The 26,822-nt window shown below is 40.4% G+C and overlaps 1 protein-coding gene and 1 pseudogene across 1 annotated transcript; both read right to left on the bottom strand.

The window, feature by feature from the left end:
• Positions 1-19,444: 19,444 nt before the first annotated feature.
• On the bottom strand, positions 19,445-22,308 carry LOC120295680 (structural maintenance of chromosomes flexible hinge domain-containing protein GMI1-like). The gene is made up of 10 exons (XM_039317020.1): positions 22,294-22,308; positions 22,200-22,206; positions 22,072-22,115; positions 21,720-21,829; positions 21,442-21,619; positions 21,204-21,312; positions 21,006-21,100; positions 20,468-20,566; positions 19,821-19,887; positions 19,445-19,728 (listed from the first exon to the last, which is right to left on the bottom strand). The coding sequence occupies exons 1-10, from the start codon at positions 22,306-22,308 to the stop codon at positions 19,676-19,678; spliced, it is 777 nt and encodes a 258-aa protein (XP_039172954.1). The 3' UTR covers positions 19,445-19,675.
• On the bottom strand, positions 22,100-26,512 carry LOC120295679 (annotated as a pseudogene).
• Positions 26,513-26,822: the final 310 nt, after the last annotated feature.

Genomic DNA, 26,822 nt, shown 5'->3' with positions numbered 1-26,822 from the left:
CCACGTAAAATGTGAGTTAAATTGAAGTATGTGATGATTATACTATAAATACCAATGAAATAGGGCCATCAGATTCGACTTAGTGGTTCAGGAGGGGCTTGTTGGCAGGAATAGATAAACATATTGGCGGGGGCAAAAACGCATTGAGGAAAAGTCATGTGAAGGGATTTCTTTAGGTCATTTAGATTAAAATGAACGACGACAAAATATTTAGGACCAAACAAAGTATACCATAAAATAGCTTCTTCTTTTTTTGGCAAATTAATTTACAAAGCTCTATCGATAAGATTAAATTTCAATATAAATTAGTTATACTTAATCTCTTTGAGAGATAGCGATAAGTTACCGATAACTCAAATTTAGCAATATTGACATTTTTAATTTGAATTGCAAAATTAATAGAATCTTTAAATTTGATTTGTCTTATATCCATCACACATTGTGATATAATGAATAGAGTACGATAACTATTAAGACTACATTACATTAGGATATTAAAACTGTTGTTATCTCTCTCTCTCTCTCCTCCAATGTGTGCGAATAATCCTTTTCTTTGGTTTCTTTGATTTCTTTTTTTAATTATTTAATTTAATTTCTTTCCACATCCAAGATATCCAATTTCATATAAAACATAAATTAATGTTTTTTTTTGGCCAGTACATAAATTGATGTTAAAGCAAATAGTTTTGTGATGGTATTACTAAGCTTACAAATGAATCCAGTGGTTTTCGTTTTGTGGATGTCAAGTTATCAATTTGGCCCAATCGAATTTATTGTTTTTTGCTTTGTAAAACAAATAAAGCCAAATAACTTTCTTTTTTGGCAAATTAAGTTACAAAGCCCTATTTTTTATTTTATTTTATTTTATTATTATTATTTTTTATCTGTAAACCATCATCATTTTTTTTTTACTACTTCATATGATGAAACAAAACACTCGAGCATCGAGCATAGTAGATCAAATAAAACAGGGGGATTATAAATCCAAATGCTGGGGTAGAGAGTTGTTTCGGCATGCCTTCGCGATCCAGTCCACAGGGCGGTTTAAGTTTCTGCTACAGTGGGCCAACGTCAAGCCCGGAAGGTGAAGTAATTTTGCCTGGGCCCGTTTCACGGTCGGATTCAGTTCCCAACTCAACTCTGTTGAAGTCTTCAAAGCGTGCACAAGAGATAAGTAGTCAGAGTGTACTTGAGGAGAGAGAAAGTTTCGGGTCTCGATGAAATTTAGGGTTTCGACGATCGCGATCGTCTCTGCCTGGAGAGCCGAAGTCGCAGCGACTGGCTTCGCGAAACCATCGACGATGAGGCCTCGGTGATCTCTGCATACACATGCTATGGCCGCGCGATGTCGAGGAGTCTCTGTCATCTCGGTGGGAGGTTCTGTCGTATTGGTGTTTGCTGTGTGCCTTTCCAGATCTGGGTCGAAAGCTGCATCCACATTAATATGAATCATTCCTGGAGGAGGTGGAAGCCAAGAGTCAGATAAGTGTTCGGTTTTCTTCTTGTTGTTCTTTTCGCCATTTACGGATCTATAGCTTTCTGTAAATGCTTCTGCTCTGGCTATGATTGATTTTGGTCTCGGAATCTGCTGATTGAATACGAATCGATTTCGTTCCTTCCAGATGTTCCATAATACCTCAGCAATTAGGTTGAATTTACCCGAGGTTACTGAAGACTGTTGTATGTCGCAGATCCATTCTTCAAATCGGGAAAGGCCGACTCTGGGAATCTGTATATGCAAGGGGGCCGAACTCCAGACCTTTACAGTCCATGGGCAGAGAAGAAAGGTGTGCTCCAGCGTTTCTGCTTCTTTTTTGCAGAGAGGACACAAGGGAGAAGGTACGATTTTGCGGTGGTGCAAGTTTTCCTTTGTAGCTAGGGCATTGTTACATGCATTCCAGAGAAAAATTCTTGTTCTGGGTGGGATTGTGGACTGCCATATATTTTTCCATAGATTGGGATTGGCCTGGTAAGATGATGTTGCTTGATTGTCCTGTGTGATAACAGAGGCTTTCCTAAACATGAAATAGCCACTCTTTACTGAGTACTCTCCTGTTTTTGTGTGCATCCATACCAGCTTGTCATTCTCGTCGGGTAAGCCAATGGGTGTGGCTAGAATTTCCTGCACTCTCCTTTCATCGAACATAGAATGTATTAAGGGTTCATTCCATGTACCTGTGTCTGGATATATGAGTTCTGCGACTTTTTCTGGTTCATGTTGTGATGCTGGGCCTTCTATTATACCACTCTTTAGCCATCTCGCTGTTCTAATTGGAGTGTTTTTTCCATTGCCGATCCTATGCATGACCTGAGGAGCAACCGAGTCCCTTGCCATGATGATACTCGCCATCCCCACGAAGGCCTTGACCCTCCGCCCGCAGTCCGTAAATCTCCCCGTGAGTAATATAGCCCTTTCCATAATCTGGTTAACAAAGAGTCTGGATTTTGAATTATGCGCCACATCCGCTTTGCTAGCGGTGCTTTATTAACATCCGTAGATCTTTAAATCCCAATCCCCTTCGCCTTTCCCCGTTTTCAACAAATCCCACTTCTTCCAAAGGATTGCGTCTTTTTCTCGTTGCTTTTCCACCAAAAAGATGCAACCTTCTTCTCTATTGCTTTACTGATTGATATAGGAATTTTAAATATAGACATCGCGTGCGAGGGATAGCTTGTACTCACGTTTTATGAGAATTTCCTTTCCAGCTTTTGATAATAGTTTTTCCTTCCAGCTGCTCAACTTGGAGTTTACCCGAGCTAGGATCCAAGCGAACATGTCCTTCTTGGAGTGTCCCCAGTCTGAAGGTATGCCCAGATATTTCCCTGTCTTTGCGATTTCTGGAACCCTAAGAGCAGATGCCATATTTCTTCTTAGATCTATAGGACATCCTTTACTAAAGTAGATGCCTGATTTGTTGAGGTTAATTGCCTGGCCTAAAGCAAAGCAGTACTGATTAAGTATGTCAGCAAGGTTTTGACATTCCATAACTGTTCCATGTAGGAAAAATATTGAATCATCCGCAAATAGCAGATGGGACCAGTAGGGCATTGACAGTTCGGTTTCGATCCCGGAGCGTACCCTCCCGCATAGCTTTCTTCATCGAATCGACAACACATTGGCTACGATGATGAAAAGGTAAGGTGAGAGTGGGTCTCCTTGGCGCAGGCCGCGGGTAGGTTTGAAAAAAGGTAACGATTCTCTATTGAGGTTTATGCTGAAGGATACTGTGCTCACACATTGCATTATCCATGTTATCTATTTGTCACAGAAGCCCATTTTTGTTAGGCATGCCTTAAGAAAATCCCACTCGATGCGATCATAAGCCTTTTGCATGTCCAGTTTTAAGATCGCTTGAAATTTCTTCCTCCCCGTTGCTAGTTCGGAGTCTCGTGGAGCACTTCTGTACTATCAATATGTTGTCCCGAACTCGCTCGCCTCCCACAAAAGCGCTATTTTCCTCTGCGATGATATGGGGTAGGATAGGTTTGAGTCTGTTTGTAAGGACTTTAGAGATTATTTTGTATAGGAAGTTGCAGAGACTGATAGGGCGATATTGCTCTAGTTTTTCTGGCTGTGGGACTTTGGGTATCAGTGTGATTTGTGTTCGTTTAGTGCGGGATCTAGATGGCCTCGTGGTGAATAAGAGCTGCAGTGCTTGATGGATGTCTTTGGAGACAACTGGCCAATGTTCTCTATAAAATATTCCGTGGAACCCATCAGGACCGGGTGCCCTAAAAGCTCCAAGTTGCTGCATAGCTATGGTAACTTCCTCCTCAGTGAAATTCTCCATTAAGGTACGGTTCATCTGGTCATCCACTAAAGTAGGGATGTGTTGTAAGATAGGTTGCCAGTTACGGTCTCCCACCGATGTGTATAAGTTTTGAAAACTGTTCGTCATCCCCCGTACTGCTGTTCCCCTCTTACCCATTCACCACTCTCATTTTTCAGCGTTCTTATCTGATTTCTACATCTCCTCTGAATTGTCGTTGCATGAAAGAAACGAGTGTTTTTGTCGCCCCACTTAATCCAATGTAATCTCGATCGCATGCCCCAATACATCTCTTCTTGTCTCCATAGTTGGTCGATTTCTTTAGTTATTTCTTTCTCCCGAGCTGTCTCTTCATGTGTTTGTTTGCTGTTCATCGGGTTACGAGTTCTCCTTTGAGCGGGGTGATTCTCTTCTTTGCATGGCCGAATTTGCTCTTGCTCCACCGCATTAACCTCTCGTTGTACTTGCTGCAATTTTTCCACCCATTAAGGTCCTGTGCAAAGCGGGTCATTCCAGTATCGTGATAATGTTTTTGCTTTCTGTTTCATCGGACCGCAAGCTTCATATCCGAACCGCTTTCGCTTTCTTCTTTTTGGTTGATCCGAGATATCGGGATAGGACAAAGTGATCCGAGCCTATTGCTGGGAGTGCGGTGCGTGCCGCCTCGGGGTAAGTAATTCTCCATTGATGTGAGCATAATGCCCCGTCAAGTCTCTCTTTAACCAGGTTCTCTCCCTCCTTTTATTTGACCAGTGAAAGAGCATCCCTTGCAATCCAGTCCATCGGGGAGCATTGATTAACAAAATCTCTCGAAGGCTGTTAGCCGGTAAGTTTCTACCCCGTACTTCCCCTCTTTCTCCCAATGGTTCAGTATTTCATTGAAATCACCCAAGCAAAGCCATGGTATCCGGTAATATATACTCGCTGAGTAGATTCTTTCCCATAACTGAATTCTTTCTCTGAATACATTGGGTGCATGGAGAAATATGATTTTCATTTTCTGGTCTCGATCCGTCAGTGGCACTGGGTAAAGATCGCCGTGGCCGAGGAGGATTCAATTGATAATCGCAGTTGATCATCCTGCAATAAAGCTAAGCCCCCGCTTTGTACCTTCGGGATTAACGATGTAGCTGTTCGAAGTTAAGTCTTCTTTTATTTTAAACACTTTCTGCTCTGAATTCTTTGTCTCCATAATGAAAACAAGGTTGGGCCGTTCCTGAGTCACGGTGACTCGCAAGGCCGGATTGTCAGGGGATTGCCCAGCCCCTGACAATTCCAGCTTAAGAGTTTCATGGGTACTTTGGTGGCTTATTAGGGCTAGCCACCAGAGCCCATTGTTTTGATATTTCTGCCACCCTAATAGGTGTTTCCACAAGCTGGATACAGTTCTCTGCATGCTGAGATGATGGTTGTGCTCCATATGGACAGAACCTTTTTGCTTTTTTTGCATTAGCCACCTTTACACTCTTTCCTTTCTGTTTTGCGGGGGGTCCTCTTCGGTCTCCCGTAGCTTCCTTCATTTGTTCTTCATGGATTGTCGATAGATTCCTCATCAATACAGCTATTTCCCCTTTTCTGGAGACATTTCGGGTCTAGCACGATTAAGTCTCGAGAAGAGGAGGGTGTGTAGGTGACCTGATCTTTTGACTGGGTGTTGTAGACATGTGTTTGCTGGGATGTTGCTGAACTAATCTGCTCTGTGTCAGGTATAGGAGATAGTGGGGTTTCCAGCACCACATCCACTTCTTCAGGGGGGAGTTCTTTCTGCCCATAAAAGATTTTGCCATAGGGGCTGAGATCCCTCATATCAGCCCGCAGCCAATCACCATACCTGGTCGGTAAGTTTTGCTCCATCCCTGACTCCTTATATGGTAGCTCAGCACACTCTGTAGTGTAATGTCCAATTCTGCCACAGGAATAGCAGTAGTGGGGTAGTCTTTTGTATTTAAATTCAACCCGAGCTTTTTATTATCTAGATTCACTATCACGCCGCCTTCGAGGTTGTTTCAACAACAAAGGTGTCACTTTGGCTTTACCCATCTTATATGTGCTATTTCCTTTTTCCTCCGCTTTACTTCCACAATCGCTCCTATTTTTGAAGCAATTTCCTCGATCACATCATAGGTAACTCTCCCATATGGTAGTCCAATGAATCTTACCCAGAAATCACAGTGATTATAATCATAACAGAACTCGGGTGTATCAGGTTCGCACTGCCTAAGTATTAGGAGATGGCTGGAGAAAGACCAGGGCCCCGACTGGAGTATTCTCTGTGCATCGGCTTCCGAATGGAAGGAGAAAGAGAAGAACCCAGGTTCTAATGTGGCACAAGTGAAGTTTTATGTCTTCCACGCTTTTCGCATCAGAGTTAAAAATGCAGTATAGTTCAAAGCTGGGTTTGTGTAGAATTTACCAAATAAGGTTTTACAACATTCAATCGCTTTCTCGAGAAATAGCACTGGGATATCAACGACCTCGACGCATTCCGTAGTTTTCCCATGCTTTTGCATAGAGCCGCAAGCCTTCTTTCTACAAAGCCCTATTGATAAGGTTCAATTTCAATATAAATTAGTTTTACTTTATCTCTTTGAAAGATAACGATAAGTCACAAATGACTTTAATTCAAAAATATTGACATTTTTAATTTCAAGAATGAAAAAGTAATAGAATCTTTTTAATTCGATTTGTTGTGTATCCTTCACACATTGTCATATAATGAATGGAGTATTATCTAATTTAGAATCTTTCAATTTGATTTGTCATGTATCCTACACACATTGTGATATTATCTTATTGTTTTACTCTCTCTCTCTCTCTCTCTCTCAAATGTGTGAGAATATTCCTTTTCTTTGGTTTCTTATTTTTCTTTTTAAATTCTTTTCTTTAGTTTCTTTCCACGTCCAACATATCAAATCTCATAAAAAAAACATAATTGATGTTTTTTTTTTTTTTTTTTTTTGGTCATGAAATAAACGATTCATTAGCTAATACCGAAAGTTACAATCGGCTTCACATACATCACAAGCTAGAAGATGTAACAAAGCAGGGGGAGGGAAAGCGGCCCGCTTAGAAGGTAAATGGCCGTTGTTTTGGGCCTTGGCAGCCCGGTCGGCGGGGGCATTCGCCGCTCTTCCGCAAAACCTAACGAAGCACGGGCAAAACACGAGCAAAGCAAAGCTGCGGCTTCAGCAATCAAGGGTTTGACCAACCATGGAGACGTCTGAGGGACGTTCATTGCCATTACCAGCGCAAGACAATCGGTTTCAAAGATAAGAGAAGTCTCAGAGTGATGCTCATGCTTCAAGTGCTGCAGGGCAACTATCAACGCCTGGATTTCTACCTCTAATGCCGAATGAGCAGATAGTGTTCGTGTGAAACCTTCAATCAACTTCCCTTCGTGATCACGACAGATATAGGCAGTTGATCCAAAAGTAGTGCTTCCTGGGTTAAAAGCCCCATCAATATTAATTTTCAGGGCACCTGGATCGGGGGCCTCCAAGCTGAACCAGATCGGGTTCTCGTCGCGTTGAGGCGCGAATCTCCGCTGGTGGGTACCACGGTAGGCAACCGTGTTGCTAATCCCGTTGAGCCGCTGTGCGAGAATGGGGATCTCTACAACCCGAGCCATCCACCGGAACATGGGAGAAGACATCGCGGGCCGGCGAGCTTGTTCGGTTGCGGTTGCAACAATTTGAAGAGGATCGGAGTTTGCTGGTTGAAGATGAATCGATTGCGCGATTTCCATATTTGCCATACCGCATTGACGAGAAACTCCATGCCGGTACACTCGCCCTACATTCATATGACTTGCTAGCCATTCATCTAATCGGTGAATTTCTGTGGGAAGAATTGGTATATGGATCTGGGAATGAGGCCACACTTGTGATGTCCATGGACATAGTAAAAATAAGTGTTCCAGGGTTTCTGGTTGTTGAGTTGAACAGAGAGAGCAGATAGGATCAGCACAAATGTTTCGCGGAAGAGATTGTCTTTAGTGGGCAATGCATTCTGTGTAAGGACCAAAGGAAAAATTTAAGTTTGGGGGGATCCTCAAGTTTCCGAGTTTTTCCAGAGGCTCGGTGGTGGTTGATAGGATGAGGAAGCTCTGTTTAGGATAGAAGTATTTTGATCCTGTCGAAGAAAACTATAAGCACTTTTAACAGTATACGTACCACTAGCTGTGCACGGCCAAATGATATGATCAGTCATATACTGAGGTCGGATTGGAATCTTCATAATTTCAGCAATTGTCTCAACATCAAAGAGATGATCTAGTAATGGCCTATTCCATTGATTTGATTCTGGAACAATCAGATCAGCAACTCTCTTAGGTTCGTCGACAGTTGCATTTCCTCTTAACTTACCTGTCGGAAGCCAACAGTGTTCTCGAATCTTTATTTTAGTGCCATCTCCTATCGACCATTGGATTTTTGATGATATAGTGTCCCGTCCTGCTAGGAGACTCCGCCAACCCCAAGAAGGCTTAGAACTCGGTAAGGCCTTTAAAAAATCCTGGTCAGGATAATACAAGCCTTTAAATAGAGTAGCCCATAATGAAGTAGGTTGTTGCAATAGCCGCCAGGCCTGTTTACCCAACATAGCTTTATTGAAGTCGACAAGGTCTCTAAACCCAAGTCCTCCCAATTCCTTCCTAATCTTCAGTGCCTCCCAACTCTTCCAGTGTATTCCTGATCTGTTACTATCATTTTGCCACCAAAAGCGCGCAATTTTCCTTTCGATACTTTTGCAAAGCGACACAGGGATTTTAAAAATTGACATAGCATATTGGGGGATCACCAGTACTACACTTTTTATCGAATCTCCTTTCCACCTTTCGACATAAGATGTTCTTTCCATCCATCTAGCTTAGCATTGACTTTCCCTAGAATCCACGCAAACATATCACGTTTAGATCTTCCCGGTCCGACGGAATACCTAGGTATTTACCGCTTTGTCCAAAGACGGGATTCGAGTTCCCTGTGCCAATCTAATTTTAAGAACATCCGGGCAAGGTTTGCTGAAAAAGATGCCGGACTTATTTCTATTAATTGCCTCGTCCCGTTGCAAGACAATACGATTGAGGATATTGGCCAATTCTTGGCATTCCAATACTGACCCATCTAGGAAGAAAATAGCATCGTCAGCAAAAAACAAATGAGTCAGAGTTGGACACCACCTGTTAAGCTGTATACCTTTTAAGTTTCCCATCCGGACAGCTTGGTGAATAAGGGTAGTCAACAGATTTGCCAATAGAATAAACAAATAAGGGGAAAGAGGATCTCCCTGTCGAAGGCCACGCGTCGGATGAAAGTAGTTCAGTTGTTCCCCATTAAATTTGATGCTAATGGATGTCGTAGTGATGCACTGCATAACCCATTGTACCCATGTGGAGTGAAAGCCGATCTTGAGTAGATAATCTCTGAGAAAGTCCCATTCAACACGATCATAGGCCTTTTTCATGTCCATTTTGACAATAGCCTGAAATTTTCGCTTACGTTTTCTCGTCTTGAGTTGATGAAGGACTTCCTGTACAATTAAAATATTGTCTTGTATCTGACGTCCGCTTACAAAAGCACTTTGTTCTTTTGAGATGAGATCAGGAAGAAGAGGTTTCAGTCTGTTGGCTAACACCTTGGATATTATCTTGTATGCATAGTTGCAAAGATCGATAGGACGGTGCTTGGTCGAGACCTTCCGGAGTGGGAACTTTAGGCACTAGTGTTAGATTGGTACGGTTTAGCTCAGGGGACAAGATACCGATTGAAAAAATAGCTGTCAGAAAAATACCTGATCTTCTAAGATATCCCAGTGATGTTGATAAAAGAGACCATTAAAACCATCGGACCCGGTGCTTGAGTTTTCCCCCAACCGAAAAGCGGCTTGTTTCACTTCCTCACGAGTAACATTTGAGATGAGGTGATCATTCATCGCAGAGGTTACCATACTGTCACACTTCTCTAGAATTGGTACATAAGCTCGAGAGCCTTCAGTTTGGTATAGCTTGGAGAAGAACTCCAGTGTCATGTCTTTAAGACAATTGTCATCACGGACCCATTGTTGATTGTCATCCAGCAACATTCTAATTCTGTTTCTATTTCTGCGTTGAATAGTTGTCGCGTGAAAGAATTTAGTATTTCGTCACCCCACCGGGCTTTCGCTTTATCCTTGACCGCATAGCCCAATACTTGTTCCTCCCCGCTTCCACGCATTGTGTAAATTTGCTTTCAATTCATGGACTAGCTGTTTGTCGTTGGAAGGATGGGTCTGATTTGTTAACAATTGCAACTGTTGTTGTAGATTTGCAATCTGTTCATGCGCTTGAGAGAATGTACGTTTACTCCACTGCAAAAGAGCCCTTCTAACCTGTGTTAATTTATATTGTAGGGTGTTACCCCTAGCTGGAACGGAAGACCAGGCTTTGGCAATGACATTCCGACAGGTGTGGTTCTCTAACTAATATGCTTCAAATTTGAAGGTCTTGCGAGCACGAGGTTTTCTAACTTCAGTATTTAGCACCAGGGGACTATGATCCGATCCAACTGCAGGTAAAGCGAAGACTTCAGCCTCTGGAAATAAGATTCTCCAATTCCAGGTACAAAGAACTCGGTCTAATCTTTCTTTCACCAGCTCATCCCCCTCACGTTGATTCGTCCAGGTAAACGCGCAGCCCTTGCTTTCAATTTCCAGCAATGCACAATCATGTAGGACTTCTCGAAATGAATGCATACGAGAAAAGTCAGGGGATCTCTGACCAACCTTCTCCCATGGATAGGTGATTTCATTGAAGTCCCCGGCGCAGACCCAAGGTAAGGAATTAGCCGCTGCAATTCTGCGAAGTGCTGTCCATAATGGTAGGCGCAATTGAGGAGTTGTTGGGGGCATGGACATAGGTCGTCTCATCGGTATACCTTCCCCGTGTCCGTACGTATAGTGTCGATGAAGTCCGGAGTTGCTAGTTCTACACTTATAGATATATTAGACTGCCATAACAAGGTCAGCCCTCCCGCTTTGCCCTCTCGGGTTAATTACATAGGATTGAGAAAACTGAATTCTGCGTTGAACCCGTGAAATAACTTGCTCTCTATTCTTTGTTTCCATCAAAAAATCACATCTGGCTTCTCTTTGACCACTAGGGTCTTTAGGGCTTGAACCATCAGGGATGAGCCGAGTCCCTGACAGTTCCAACATAGAAATTTCATATTGCTACTGATGGCTTTTCCGGGCAAGCCATCTCAGCCCATTTCCAGACTTCATAAGCCATGAGGACAGGAGCGAAGAGATAAGAGGATGGATTGAGGCTCGCGACTAAGTTACGGACAGATTATACCGACAAAGGCCAACCGAAGCACATAGATACTCGGAAACCAACACTACTAGTCGTCGACCAACTTGACACTCTTGTCATCAAATGAGGTAAAACTTGCCATTTCTTGCAAATTGTCCTTTAGCTGGTTTTATACAACCCACCCTAGTCCGATGCTATTTGAACAAAACAAATTTCTAAGCAAGAAGTACCTAGGACCACCTGAAATCGCACCATCGAGGACATGCAAAGCAGGAGACCAACCGAAACCCATGGCCGAAGAGTAGATGCCGAGTGGTTCTTGAAGCGAGAGGGCCAAAACGCGCACGAACCCCCAAATACCAATGGATAACATCAACGTCGGGAAAACTCGCTCAAAAACTGGAAGAAAGGGGTTACAAGTTATCAAGCCCTCATCGCCGATTGGAATGGGTCAATTATCAAGGGGTAGAGAGGATTCAAGACTGGAATTACCGCGATATAGCAGATTTGGAGGGAAACAATTTGGAAAAGAGGGTCTTGACGGAAACTACCATAACGGTAGAAGGGGACTCTGCATTTCGAGAGAGAAAGCTACCATAGCGGTAGAAGGAGAACACCGGATTTTATAAAAAAACATAATTGATGTTGAAGCAGATAGTTTTGTAACAGAACTATTTAGTTTATAGATGAATCTATTTTCGTTCGTGGATATCAAGTTGTTATCAGTTTGGCTCAATCAAATTATTGATAATTACTTCATAAAACAATTAAAAACAAATCAATAAATTAATGGATCAATTTTTTTTTTTCCTAAAACTATCTTGGTTTAGCCCAATCTAGAGATAGTGATCTCTCTTAGAACAGCTATTTGCTGCCAATGCCTACTTCTTTATACTTTGGTAGAAATGATTAGATAGGTCAAAACAAAAACATGTTTGTAATCAATAAAAGTTATTTCTTTGTATAAATCGCTTTCAATTTGCTGCCAAGATCCATCACTACTAAGGTCGAAGTGTTCCATTGCATGGGAGAGTAATGAGTTGCATCTCGAAGATGCAAATGGCAACCGGATCAAAAGTCGAATTATTTTCAACAACTTTAAGCCTCACAAGCGCCACATCTTGCGTCTTCGCGTGAGTATTGGGCAAAAGTCATGTTGTTCGCTTGATGTGTCTTCTTTTAATTTATTGAGAGAGTGCATATTCACTTTAATGGCTGTACTTACTTATTTTACTGTTTGTTTGTATGTAATATCTTTTTCCAATTAGAATGGCTCTAGCAACACAACTGATACTTTTGAGGTTGGTATTTTATTCCTTTTTCCACAGTACCCAACTGTCGATATATTCTCAAGAATGGGTATCACTTGCCCTTTAGGAGTTTCTCTAGTTCTAATAGAGTTTTTCTAGTTCTTTGTGCTTCTTCAAGCGATTGCATTGATATATGCGTGAAACTTTTTAGAATCGGTCCTTAGTAAGTAGTTCCCGATTCCAAGGCAAGAACCACACACATGGACCATGCTCACCCCTAAAAAAACTCAACATCGGAATCAAAAGTCAATCAATAAAAAGTTTTGTTAGTTTTCAAAACCATTGAGTTATTTACAACACATGTATCTCTAATATAAGAAAGAACACAGAACAAAGAATAAAAGTTATTTTGAACAAACTGTCCGTCGTGTATAAATGGGATGTCTTCCGATAGTCATGAGCGTTTATTTGTTTTCTTTTGTCTTAACCTATCGTTTTCTTGGACCACCCACGATGCGGTCTGCATGCTCGTTTAATGCCATGGAAAGTGACCAAAGCCTGCACTTGCAAAACTAAAACTCTTTGCGCAAGACAATGTACTATCGGGATTAGTGCGACTACTGAAAAAGCTTGTCGATTCTAAAAACAAACATCATATTTAAAATATTCACTTGCTATAAATTATTCTGATGCAACATTAACGAAAATTGAATTCTAAGTATAGAAAAAAAGGATCCATGCACAGCAATCACTTTAATTGACATACATAAAGAGCTTGCGATATCAATATTGTATAAGATAATTTTTCTTACATTTAACTTTTATATCAAAATTTAAAACTTTTAAAAGATTAATATATGGTTCTACATGCCTATATTTCTATAGTTTGAGAAGTTTCATGTTTTTTTTTTAATACCAAATAGAAGTTGATTACGAAAATTGTATACTTAAGTTTCGCCAAAATTGATCCCGTGATCATATCTTTTATTGAAAGTTATTCTTCGATTTTCATTAGAGAATATGGGTTTTATAGTGATTCCAAATAAAAATATCATAGATAAACAAGAAATGACTGTAAATTTTACTTCGAACAAAACTATACATACAAACGGTGTGGGAATGTAATCGACGATAGAGTTTAGAAATACAATCACTTTCACAAAAACACATGTACACAATTTTGAAAGAAAAGGCAAAACATAAGTATAAGACCTTCGTAGTTAGACTTCTACTTAGCAAAAAAAAAAAAAAAAAAAAAACTCTTCAAACGATACGATATAGACATGTAGAATCATATATAGTATTTATAGTTTTTTAAAACTTAATCTCTTAAAAGTTTTAAATTTTGAAAGAAAAGTTAAATGTAAGAAAAGTTATCTTATACACCCTTGATATTACAAGCTCTGGATGTATGTCAACTGAAGTGTTTGATGCGCGTGGATCGTTTCTTTCCTTTACTTAAAACTCAATTTCCCATTATTGTTGCATTAGGATAACATATGGCAACTCACTTGTTTTTTGAAGAAACTACTTAAATTGGTTTAACAGTTAAAGACTTAAGATAGATGGGTCTTAAGTGGGTCTTAAATGAGTTGGATTTAGAATCCATTTTCAACCAAAACCACACAATCTCTCTCTTCCTCTTTAACTTTACAAATATATATTTATAAAAATTGAAATTATAATTATTTTTTATCTTAATTTTCTTTTCTTTTTCTTCCTTCTTTTGGTGGTCGGCGACTAGCCGGGTGAGCCTCGAGCTTGCCGGCGTCGGGCGAGCTCGAGCTCACCGAATCTCGGCAAGGCAAAAGCCTCACCGACGTTCGGCGAGGCTTGAGCTTCGTCGATATGGCGAGACTCAAACTCACCAGCGTCGGGCGAGGCTCAAGCCTCGCCGATCTAGCAAGCCTCGAGCTCGCCGGCGTTGGTTGAGCTCGAGCTTGCTGGATCTAGCAAGGCGAAGGCCTTGCCAATGAGCCTTGCTAGATTCGGCAAGGGGCGAGCTCAGGTGTGGCGAGGTGGAGGCCTCACCGATGTCTAGCGAGGGGCGAGCTCAAGGCTCGCCTGTGGCCAATCACCAACTGTCGTTATGGCGGTAGCGGCCAAAGAAGAAGAAGAAGAAGAAAAAAAAAAAAGGAAATTAAAAGTATATTCTTAAAAAATAATAATTAAAATTTTAATTTAAAAATAAAATATAATTATAATTCGATTTTTTTATAAATAATTATTTTTAAAATTATAAAAAATTGTCCATTAAATTTGTGTTGTATAAAACCATTTTAGCAATATCATTTTAAATATATATAAGAAATAAGTTTTCTTAGATTTTGTTAAATGGGTGGGTATGGGTCAAAAATTTTGCACTTGCATAAATAGGTTATAAACGAGTTAAATGAGTCGATTTGGGTCGGACCGTTTATAATTCAACCCAAACCCGACCCGACCCACCCGTTTAACGGGTCTAATTCTAAGTCACCTGGGCCAGCCGCTCGGAGCTCAAAAACCGCAGCGTCAATGGCGCCGCAACGTCCGGCACGCTGTCCTCCGCAATGCCTCCAACCTCCGGCCGCCTCGTCTGCCTTTGGACGGGGACTATGCACAAACTCGGCTCCTTGAGGCCTTCGGCACGGTTTTCCCAAACGACCGTAATGATGATCAACGATGGCAGTTCTAGCTTTCGTTCTTCTATTAATTTATCTTTTCATTCCATTTTCGGGTGGAAAATTGAAAATTCCATAACAAGGCTAGAATTAGTTGTTTAGGTTTTAGGCCAAACTGCCTATTATTTGAGTAAATTATAATAATGATCACTGAAATTTTGCAATTTTTGTGACCATAACACGCAATTTTGACCTCAATTTGGAGGCATTCGATAAAATTATAACCGAATTTGAGTGAAGCTTGTTATACGATCTTAGAGATGATATCTATAAGTCGTTCACACTCTCTCTAGCTTTTTGCTTTACCTACATCTAATCTTCTATGTGTAAACTAAATTACATAAGTTATTACATATTGATCACGAGTGTGACGTATAATGATTGATATGCGATTGAATGGCCTCACGCACAATACCTATGAATGGAATACCTATGCACGGTGAAAACTAAGTAGACGGGAGCAAGTGCTAAATCGTGGAATTCCCCCGTTGAACCTTGGGTATAAGGCAGAGCGCTACATGGTGAGACTGTGGGAGCCACCTCTCAAACTTGTGGTACCATATTAAGAATCCTACTTGTACTATCATAGGTATATAGACACACACACCATATGTTATGCATTGTCACGCTAGAGTGGTGAATTACTTGTTCCGTCAATAATCTAATTACTTGGCTTTATGGCTAACTTGCCAATGGGATAATTGTCTAAAAGTCTTAAACTTATCGTACAACAATCAATTCAATTTCAAATATATTGACGATTTGCCAATTTAATCATTCTAGCTAAGTATCCTTAAAAAATACAGCAAACGAAATGTATCCTCAAAAAATTTTAACAAAAAAGGGCACATTCCCAAAGAGCAAAGATCAAAAGATAAAATGAAAAAAGATTTGCGAGACGATGATAGGAATAAAGTACATCGAAAATTGTAAAAAATTTCGAGAAAGTATAATCGAGCCGTAAGACTTTCGAACTCAAATTAAATCCCAAATGATTTTACTGACTTGACCAATTTTATGACTTGATTGCATTACTTAAAAAATTTAGAATTCTAATGCATTTTTCGAACAGTCCTCCATATTTCATTCTGCAAAGAGTTGGGCCTTCGGCCCATATTTCTATTTTGTTAATTGATAAACAATTAATTAAAATGCGACACTTTTTCCTTATGGCTGAAAAAGAATCTAACATCTTCCTTCTTGGACTCGAAACTTTTTCACTGGACTTTAAGAAATTTACATAATGCGAAATAGCTTTTATGCTTCTTAATCCTATGCAACTCAAATGGGTTTTTTTTGACCCAAAAAAGCATGAATGGCCTAGCCCACTAAAACATGCCCCGATTGGCCCAATGTGTGGAATGCCCATCATGATTGGCGGCGACTCTGGGTGAGCGCGAAATTGAGCTGTCTTAATATGGCGAAATAAATCAACAATCAAAGTGCTATAGACTGAACAATAATCAAATAAAAATACCAGTGAGTTCCTTGGGTGTGGACCACGGTGCTCGGTAACCTAACCTTAGTTAAGGACTTAAATTAAGTAGCGGTCAATTATTTGGAAAGGGGAAAACTTGGTAGCACACTACTACAAGTCCAAATTTTCCAATATAAAAATAAAAGAAGACCACTGCGGTTGGCCACCGCAATTAAGATAAGAACAACGACTTTTAGATAATCGAGTATTAGAAAATAAAAGAGTCGGCCAACATGCTTAGTTATATAGTCATTATGTTGCTTTCTAGTTAACGTGGATGGATGATTTTTATATTAAAGGAGGCGTCAAGTTAGGAGTGGAGACTAGTTTACTTCATTAAGTTAGAAAAAAGACTATGTTTATTGAGACTATTTCAAACCAAAGTTTCTCATATAGATACTGAGTTGTAAAGACACACCAATTTAATGACTTGGTGGCATGGTGTGGAGCCCTAGGAAATTTCTCCTCTATATTTTAGGGCAACACCAAAGCACCCTCAAAAAACTTTATTGATCGAATAGTTAATTTCTAAATTCTAATGGCGTGAGAATACATTCAAAGAAACTCTTGAAAATAAGAAGGGTTGGTGGAACCTGAATTTTAATCGACAATGAAGAATTAAAATAGAAAGCAGGAAAGTTCAAGAAAAATAGATATTAAAGAAATTGACAAAAGAAAAAGAAGAAGAGAAAGAGACCCAATTCGGATCTATTTCCTTGTTTTAAGCCCCATCAAACGCAGCCCCAGACAAAAGCCTAGTAGTTAGCCCGTTTTCGCCTACTGGAGTTTCGCCGGAGGGGATCTCCGCCGCCTCGGCGTCCCATCTTCCGACCTTCGGACGGTGATCTCCGGCGTCTCTCCCGTGTTGGAGCTCTCTCTACATCGCGCCTTCAGCCCCCTGGTTGCGACTTCGGTCCGTTTCGTGTCGCATCTGAGTGTCTTCGTCGAGCCATTCCATTGCTGCATTTCCTTCGTCGCCGAGCGCCATCATCGCGAAATCCTCGGAGTCCTTCGTTGTTGATCTTCTTTTATTACAGTTCAGCGGATTCAAGCAATCGACGAAGCAAGGAGTTCCCACTGGCATCGACGAGATCGGCCGGCGGTTCAATAAGGGTTGCAGAGGCGACGTGTCGGGATTAGGAGAAATCTCGTTTCGTCCTTTGGCCCTCGGTTGTGACTTGGTGCCTGGCGTTGCGAGGATCTCACGATCGCGCCGACGCTCCGTTGCTCGGTTTTCTCCATTGATGCATCCTCATCGCCATTTGTTTTGATTGAGAAGTTAAGTTTGAGTCTCTTCTCCGATCACAAAGGTCCTACCTCTATCCCGCGGTTGCTCTATTCTTACGTCTTCATTGTGGTAATCGCACGTTCGACGAAACGCCAGAGAGAGAGTGTGGTAATCGCACGTTCGACGAAACGCCAGAGAGAGAGAGAGAGAGAGAGAGAGAGATCCGACAAGTCTTCAGTTCGGCATTCGCTGCTCCAACTCTAGATTTCACCTCTGTCACTACCCCTCATTGTCATCGAGATTTAGACATTGGGCTAGTTGCCATGGTCTGTCCTGCTTTGCGGTCGGTTATGACGGCCTCCTTATGCTTTGTTCCTGCGCGCTTTTTCAAGAGAAGGTGATTGGTTTCTCAAAATGCGCCCATCAAGCTCGCAAAACCTTCTTCTTCCTTCGGATTTACGCCATGTTCGGTCAAACGGGTAATGCACGGCGACTGTTTGACGATATGCCTCACTGAGAATAGCTTCACTGGGAAAATGACGATTGAAGGATATACATGAGGATGGGAGAGGCGGGTAAGTCTCTGGATCCATTAGTTACATGCCGTGCAGGGATGATTTCTCTTGGAATGTGGCAATTTCGTGTTTTGCCAACGACATGAGCAAATGTTAGTTTCTGGGAAGAATGCATTTGCTTGAAATTCCTGGGATGAACACATGAAACAGGAATTGGACAGAAGAGTCATTGGTATATCAGCTTATAAGGGGTGGCAATTGCAGAGTGACCAAACTGAAAAATAGCCATTAATGGACAGTCACTTCTCAAAAAATTTGCTCTCGATTGCTAGTTCACTGAGATGGATGAATTACATGAGCCTCTTAATTTGATTAAAGTTACTGAACTGGCAAATTAGCGCGTCGGACAGCATGAAGAAGGGAGGGCTACTATGTGGAGGAGTGTCCTGCTCAGCGACAACTTTGTCGTCTCTCCGGCAAGGGCGAGGATGAGGATGTGGATGAGAGAAATTAGCTCCCGAGGTTTGCTAAGAGAAATTAGCTGGGCGACAACTTCGTCTTCTCTCCGGTGAGGCCTAGGATGAGAATGGGAATTCACGAAGCATTTATTTTTACTCTAGATCTTCTGCTTTCACAACATTTTCTGCATTTGCTAAGAGAAATTAGCTCCCGAGGTTTGACAATTTGCCGCTGATCGGCGAATAATTTATCTCTAAAGCACTCTTATTGGATATTATGACATGAAAAGTAGAGTTCCCTTCGTATTATGAAAATTATGAGGTGACCAATGAGTAATGTTTCGTGAATTCCCACCACCCTTTCAACGATAAAACCATATAATTATCGCTTGTTATGGCCCATACTAATTCCACCCCCATATTAATGGTCACGAAATCGTACTTATTAATTAATTAAAGGTCACATAAATCATATTGTTAATTAACTCCATCCTTGGTTGGTCTATTTTAGTGGTGCTTATCCCCAATCTTATCTTAATGGGACATTCCCCAAAAGCTATCTCATCTTAAGAGCACATCATCATTAGATAATGGGACAGTAACATGATTAATAATATACCTGATTGCTTCTTGACAAAAAGAATCATTATATGTATTGATTGTGCCACCACAGACTCTAGGATTACTTAGTAATATCTAAAAACATGCGTATGGTATATCAAAAATGATTACAAAAAAAATCAGCATTGTAATGTATATGTGAATGTGACCATTTCAATATATTTACATTCATGATATAAACTAGTGGACATTTTGAGGTCTCGATTGAATGACCTTGGAAATGATTGGATGACAAAATGAAAGTCCGAATTTGGAACAATGTGCTACTTTCACAAGAAAATTCGATGTTTATTGACTCACTTGGGCCAGATCCAAACATGGGCCAACTCCGGTCTTACGGGCTTCACCGAAGACAAGCACAGGCTCTTATCTCAGCCTTTTCAAACTCAAATGTAAAGGAAGCCCAATCTGTCAAAATCGAATTAAGCCCAAACTCATGTAGATCAAACTCAGCCCATATTCACCTAGACAAAGCAAACCCAAATTTTCTAGAACTGAGCAAAAAAGTTAGAAGAGATCAAAGTAAAAGTTCAAGCTACAAACTCAAGGTTCATACCATTTCGATTGAAACCTGCAGTAACTTTCAACATGCCACCAAGATGAACAAATCCATCATGATCCGCCTGAACAAGAAATTTATTCCATTCTTTTAAATAATTTTCGACAGAGGCTAACCCATCAGCAATGCATATGCTGTTCCAAATATGGCATGAATACACAATACACCTCTACAATTCGCTGAATCTTTTTGGGCCACCGACATGCTATTTCATCGCTTGAACAGTTTATGCCCTATATCTAAAATGCCATCAGGGTCATTCCCAATAATAACAACAGAAACGTAGGTAAATGTGGGAGCAAAATCACCACAAAGTTCCTGTTGCTTCAGTTAAATGGTCTCATGCACCTCATACGCAGCTATGGAAAGATAAGTGCCCTGACTAACATGCTGAATTAGTGTCATCAAAGGCCATCTTTGAAGCTTTGTTTGGGAGAGCGGAGGGAAGAAAATTTAGGCGTGACTACACAAAACTTTGATCCTTCCAAACTCCCACAAAATTCCGAATTCTTACCTACCCACTCTCCGCCCAAATTTTCATTTCCCCATCTTCCTTCATCTCCCAAACATAAAATAAGAGAACAAATAATTAATTACAGAATTTACGCAATAGCACCGCAGGGGAATCTGGGAAAGCACATCACCTTGTGCTTTTTACCCATCTGATCTTTAATGGAAAATCCCTCAACCTTCAAAAGAACTCCAGAGCCCCTCAAAGCATGATTTCCATAAGCATCAAACATCTGAAGGAAATGAATCAAACGAAAGACATAAGCAAGGGTGGCAAAAAATTTCTTCTGCAAATATACAACGAAATATTAGCTAAACATAATGATATTCCAGTTTGGACCATGTTAGCTTACACTCCTTTTTCTGTTGTACGGTGAAGTTCTACAAGGTACGCAATTAAAAAGTTCAAAGAAGTTCTGTCTCAGATACTTGTTATTTTTCTATTGAAAAGAGAAAGACCAGGCCTCAATTTCCATCCAATAAAATACCCATATACATGGCAAGTAAAATAATCGCCATTGCGATCAGGAAAATGCACTGAAAACCTCGACTATGCAATATGTGCACACTAGTAACAGTCTGCACATGATTGAGTATTGTCTCGTACAAATAGTGCTAGAAACTTCATTCACAATGGGCTTAAGCACAAGGCTTGAGAGGATGTGCTTTTACCTCCAATTTGAGTTCTTGTACTATGCACCCAGGAAGCATTTGGATACTTTGCATGGATGGATGTGCCAACACTCGCCGCACATGTCCAGGAATAACTATGAGAATGCCAAGAAAATAATTTACAGCCATATCAATAGCTAAACAATTAACAAATCTCGCACTCATGCCTGTAAAGGAATTTAATCCGGAATGCGATACCTTTACATGGAATAGAAATGGACAAAGATTCATCTGGCAGACATAAAAGCATTGTGCCCTCATAGTTTGGCCGGATGATGTCTAAATCCCCACTTTCTATTAGTATATCCTACACAATCAGTAAATCTGAGTTACCACAACAATGCTTGAGATACTACTGTATCTCGATAGGGTTAAATTTTAGTAAAGTGTGCAAATCTGAGATGGGCCGGACATATTAAATAGATGTGCATGGCACGTTAATTCTTAGAGTCCTTTTGTCAGACGAAAGGCCTGCCTTCGTTTTCTTTACACCAATCAACGTGCCTTTGCCCATCTTGAATTGCAAATTGACTTTTGGAGTTGATGGGAATGGAATGAGGTTCCCATATCTGTCATAACATGCAACATCTAAAGGAGGAAAGCATGATCCAACCCTGTCAAAATCGCCAACAAATTACATTTCAAACCTGGAGCTCCACATATGCAACAAAAGAACAAAAGTTGGTACTATCAAAAACTCCTTACCGTCCTTACCTGACTCTAAGATGCTCATTCTTATCATAGCCCAAAAGTTGCCACCTTCCAACCTCAGCAGATGCAAGAACTGTCACTTCTTTTTCATAGTTTTTACAGCTTGTCTCATCCTGATCAACAGTACATAACAACAAAATGAATTGCCGTGAAACCTGAAAAGTATTGCAGCATTTTATATTAGAGAAAAGCACAATCTAAGTGACATTCTTAGGTAAAACTAGTACTAAAAGCATTGATGCCAACAAATGAAAGAAGGGCCTAAGAACGATAAAAGGTGGACAACCTAGAATAAAAGATGATATAACTCTGTCTCCTCTTCTATAAAGAATGGGACAGAATTACAGATACTTACCGAGTGTTCTATTTGCGCAGGTGTCCTCGTGATCGAAAAATGGACTTGAATAATAAAATCAGGACCATTGCATGAATGCTAGTTGGTAATTGCAACCTCCCCTCCTTCAATTTCAGCTAAATCAATACCATTAACCTGACAAAGCACAAACTTATTTCATGGTGCAAAAAGCATACTTTGAGATCCCATTAAGCAATAATGGGTACTATTTTTTCAACAAACCATACACCATGACATGCTCATATCATAAGCGTCTAAATAGCAAACCTTCTCAAATTAGTTTATATATTTGCAGGCAGGCATAGCAAGAACATGAAATCCAAAATTGTTCGTAAATCTGAACGAAATAGTTACATAGCTGGATTGTGCCTTTTCTATCCCGATATTAAGAATGTACAAAACTGCCTGTTCATAGTGGACAAAAAGACAAATGCAATAACGGGTACTATTTTTCTGCAAACCATACACTATAAATAGCAAACCTTCTCAAATTACTTAATATATTTGTAGGCATAGCAAGAACAAGGAAATCTGAAATTGTTTGTAAATCTGAACAACATAGTTACATAGCTTAATTGAGGCCAGCTAAAAGCAAAAGCATTATGTGGCCGAAGGAGTTAATATTAAAGTCCACCAACGGTGCATTCCATACCTCAAAATGGACTGGTCTGATAGTCCTCAAATTTCACACTGCAAACATTCAAATTAATTAGAAATAAATCAAATTCAGGTATCCTATGTAATCCTTACAAAGAAGAAGCAAACTTGCATAACTCTGAAAAATCATTTTACCTACTACTTGCTATCTTAGACATTGCTCTACCTTGATATCCCCAGTAATACAGAAAGTAACAGTTATGAATTCACCAGAAGGGAGAACTCACTAGCATAGTTTTAAATCATAAAAAGTGGAAGAAAAAGACAGTCACTGAGTTAAACGTGCACACCATCAGAATTCTTTCCAACAATTGACCAACATATGCATACTTGATCAGAGTATCAAGTAGCATCAAATTAGTATGCTTGCCCTCAAATTTAGGCAACTTCCCTCAGAAATTTTGTTTTTTCCTGGCTCAGGGACTGAGTTGGTGTGGGCAACAGTTGTATGAGGAGTGAGGGATATTTTTATCTTTTAGCAAATGTCAATATCTAACACAAAGGTGCATTCTGACTTCTTCAAGCCAAAACTTCCAAGTGACAAACTATAGCGAAAAGTGTGAAATGGTTGACTGTAGTCGTTGGTTTTAGTTGTCTCTAGTTTTTCCTAAGTAATGTTCAGCTCAGAGTTTGAAATGACTTTTTATCAAATGGCCAGGATCACTGGAAACTATAAACTTGAGTATAATCAAAGAAGAACAAGTAATAGCTCTTGAGATACGCTAACAAATCACAATGAGTGCATCAAAATGTCATGAGTGCATTGGTTGAGAGTGAGATCAAATGAAATTGATGTCTTATTGCCTAATATGAGTTGTAAATGACGTTCCATGAATATCCGTTGCCTTTTGACAGTATGATGATGGTCAAATCTCATGTTATGCTTCGAAAGAACTTTGCAATTTGCACTCACATTATTATCCTAACTCACAATGATGGATGCGGGAAAATTAACCCTTACTTTCCAGGCGTCCATTTGTCTATAGATCAGGCTGTCTCCAGCAACTTTCCTGCGAAGAGTGAGGGCAGTGAAAGGGCTGGGCCTCCTTTGGATGACTGAACTCTGTTCACCTGTTTCATAGCTCCTTCAGATAATATTTATAAGGCCTTGAGCCCAAACTTTTGAATTGGATTTAACGGGGATGCTATGATAATGAGTTCTACCTAAAGCTAAGGCATGAGTATATAAAAAAAAATCAACAACTTTTTGAAGCACTGATTCCATACTCTTGAGAGTACACAGGCAATTTAAGCTCCGCATTTGCTTCCATGGTATCACACCTACTGTCCTGCGGGTTATAGGCACGTGATATGTGCCTCAAACCTATTCCTCTCCTTCGTGCCCTTGGAGGTAGACCAGCATGCCCCTACCAGCCGCTTCTATCTGCTGTATCGCAATTGCAAGCTGGTCGCAGTTGTGTCGAGCAGATCCAAACATGTCTCCAGGGATGCAGGATACCCTCACAAGGACATCTCGATCACCTCCAACGTCGCTCTGCTCAGATGTTAAACAATATAGTATGAATCACATGATGAGAAATATTGCTGTCTGAAGGGAGGACTTAAAATAGGAAAAACTAGAGATACTGCTTTTAATTAAAATTACGGCATTCCTATATCAATTGCAGACACATATAGGTCCCTTATTAATCATTTCATAGACTATAAGAAAGAATTATGTTCCCAGCAGTTCACTAAAAATCCTAACAATCATTTCTCCCAGTGTTAATTTTCCTGTCCAGACAAAATTTGTTATCCAACTAAGATAAATTTGGTACTCCAAATTATGATTGACACATGATTAGATATTTTTTTACAAGCTTCCAAAAAAATTTAAAGGAGTTCCACCCAAAAGATACCATCAACTTTTCAGTGGTGTGATTATTCAACTCTAAAGCTTGACAGTGCTCTAGTAAAATCATTGTCAAACGAAATCATGCAGTGGAAGTAGATAAGATGAAGCGCGGATTGAAGTTGTGCTGAAAAATTGGACTGCTACAAACAAGATCTTCTAAGTTTACAATTAATCAATTCAAAACTCTTTGTTCATTAGTTTCTGAATTCTTAAAAACAGTTTTAGCAATTAACTCATAATCTATCTCAACCTGACCATTGCAATTTGCTCGATTCCATCTAATATTGACCTATAGCAAAAGGCCGTAAAGGCCCCATTGTTGGTAATCCTGCAGCAGCAGCACTTCAACTAATTTATCTCTTTTTCCGTGGTACCTGAAAATTTATGCATCTAATAAGCAGTGAATCATTTCTCACTCACACAGTATAACAAGCTTCTCAATATACAAGTCAGAATACAATCTAGATGTGCTATCGCTATTTCCTGGTGATAATGCCAAGAATGCACATGAGACTCTGCCTCAGTTGAACTGACATGCAGACATAGGTTTCGAAAAAGGTAAATACAAGAAAATGTACATAAAAATAACCGTAGTCACAGGCTCATTGACATAATTTGGCAAGAATCCTGGCCTTTTATAACCATATACTAACCTAACGACATCATACACACACAAAATTGAGAGAAACAACTCTTCAGAACCCAAAATCATTGATCCGCGTGGTGTCGACGAGCGGAATAACAACCACAAGCTTAAAGCATAAACTAAAGTTCAGACATGAAGAGACCAAAAATAGCTTATGCTTCTCTCCTTTTGCTAAGTCAAACAACAGCCCAACAGCCACCCATAAGAAGACTCTTTTTCCCACCCCACCCAGGTTTCCAAGGTTTCTACTCTTCATTTATCCACCCCAAAAGGGGAGATGCCGCTGAGACAACATCTTGGCCAAAAGCCCAAACTTAAGAAGTGAAAGTTGCAGCTGAAATTTGATTCAATCGGGGCTACATGTCCTTAAAAATTATTTGAATTGGATTGCTAGGAAGAGAATACTTACCTGACTAGATCAGCAATAGATACAATTTTCAAGCTCTCCCGCTGTGCAAACTCACGAAGCTCAGGTAATCTTGCCATGAAGCCGTCATCATCCACAACCTCGCGAAGAGAAATGCCACAGGTTCCAATCCAGCTAACACAGCAAGGTCGACAGAAGCCTCTGCATGCCCAGCTCTTTTCAAGACACCACCCTCCCTGTACTCAATGGGAAAACATGTCCCGGCCTCTCGAAATCTTCAGGCTTTGGAGTCTTTAGACGCAAGAGCCAAAGCTGTCATTGCCCCGTCACGTGTTGATACACCTGTAGTCGTCCAACATTTGCTTAACTACCATCCATTACAAGGCAAGAGACGAGAGATGATTAAAGAAAATAACTAAGATGATCAAAGGCTATTAGGAAATCAAGAATTCGAGAAAACAAAATAGTTCTACTGAACTATGAAAGAAAGTGCACGTTATCTATCAATGCTTTCGAAAATTGATTATCTACTGACTGTGGACAAGTAACAATCCCAAGTGTCTTTACTCTCTTCAAAGCAAAATAACAACAAATACACGCCATAAGAAACAAAAAGTTCAATTTTTTTTTCCTACCTGAAGGAACCAGAACCAGTCAATTATCTTCAACTAAGTTTTGATTAAAAAAATTAAAAATTTAGAAAAACTCGAGGATTGAAAATAAATTTAGGGGAACAAAGCACATGCCACCCGATCACGGTGAATGCAGTCCGAAGCTTGTCTTCATTTTCCCTCTGATGGTGCGTCAGAGGAACTTGCAAACGCTCCAAATCTTCCCCCTTTCATGCTCGCACAACCAATCCCAAAGCGCCATACTTCACAACGAAATGCCATAAGCCTAAGGTGCTGCCATTATAAGATCACCCTCAATTCTGTCCGTCCTCATCGCCGACCGCCACTACAAATCTGGAATCCGAGAAGCGTCTTACTCTCCGGGGAACCAACCAATTCGGATCTGAAGTGGTGATGGAAAGAAGATGGGATGGAGGGAGGTGGGGGAAGAAGAGGAGGAAACGGGGTCTAGGCTTTGCGGTGGCTGAGCTCACTGCAACGGACGTCACGAAATATAAGGAGAGTCTTTCTCTTCTCCCTTGACGACGAGAATCTCCACTTTAGATTATTTTTTTTTTTTTTCCAAAGATTAATGATTAAAATAAAAATTCTACT

Source organism: Eucalyptus grandis, chromosome 7 (assembly GCF_016545825.1).
Source record: "Eucalyptus grandis isolate ANBG69807.140 chromosome 7, ASM1654582v1, whole genome shotgun sequence".
In the NCBI taxonomy this organism is placed as follows: Eukaryota; Viridiplantae; Streptophyta; class Magnoliopsida; order Myrtales; family Myrtaceae; genus Eucalyptus; species Eucalyptus grandis.
The sequence above is the reverse complement of the archived record's forward strand: the minus strand, read 5'-3'. Positions and strand labels throughout refer to the sequence as shown.

Coding starts and splice junctions, on each gene's coding strand:
- LOC120295680 (XM_039317020.1), bottom strand. Junction 21,101..21,203: donor CATTTCTATTCCATGTAAAG/GTATCGCATTCC, acceptor GCATTCTCATAG/TTATTCCTGGACATGTGCGG. Junction 20,567..21,005: donor TACAAGAACTCAAATTGGAG/GTAAAAGCACAT, acceptor CATTTCCTTCAG/ATGTTTGATGCTTATGGAAA.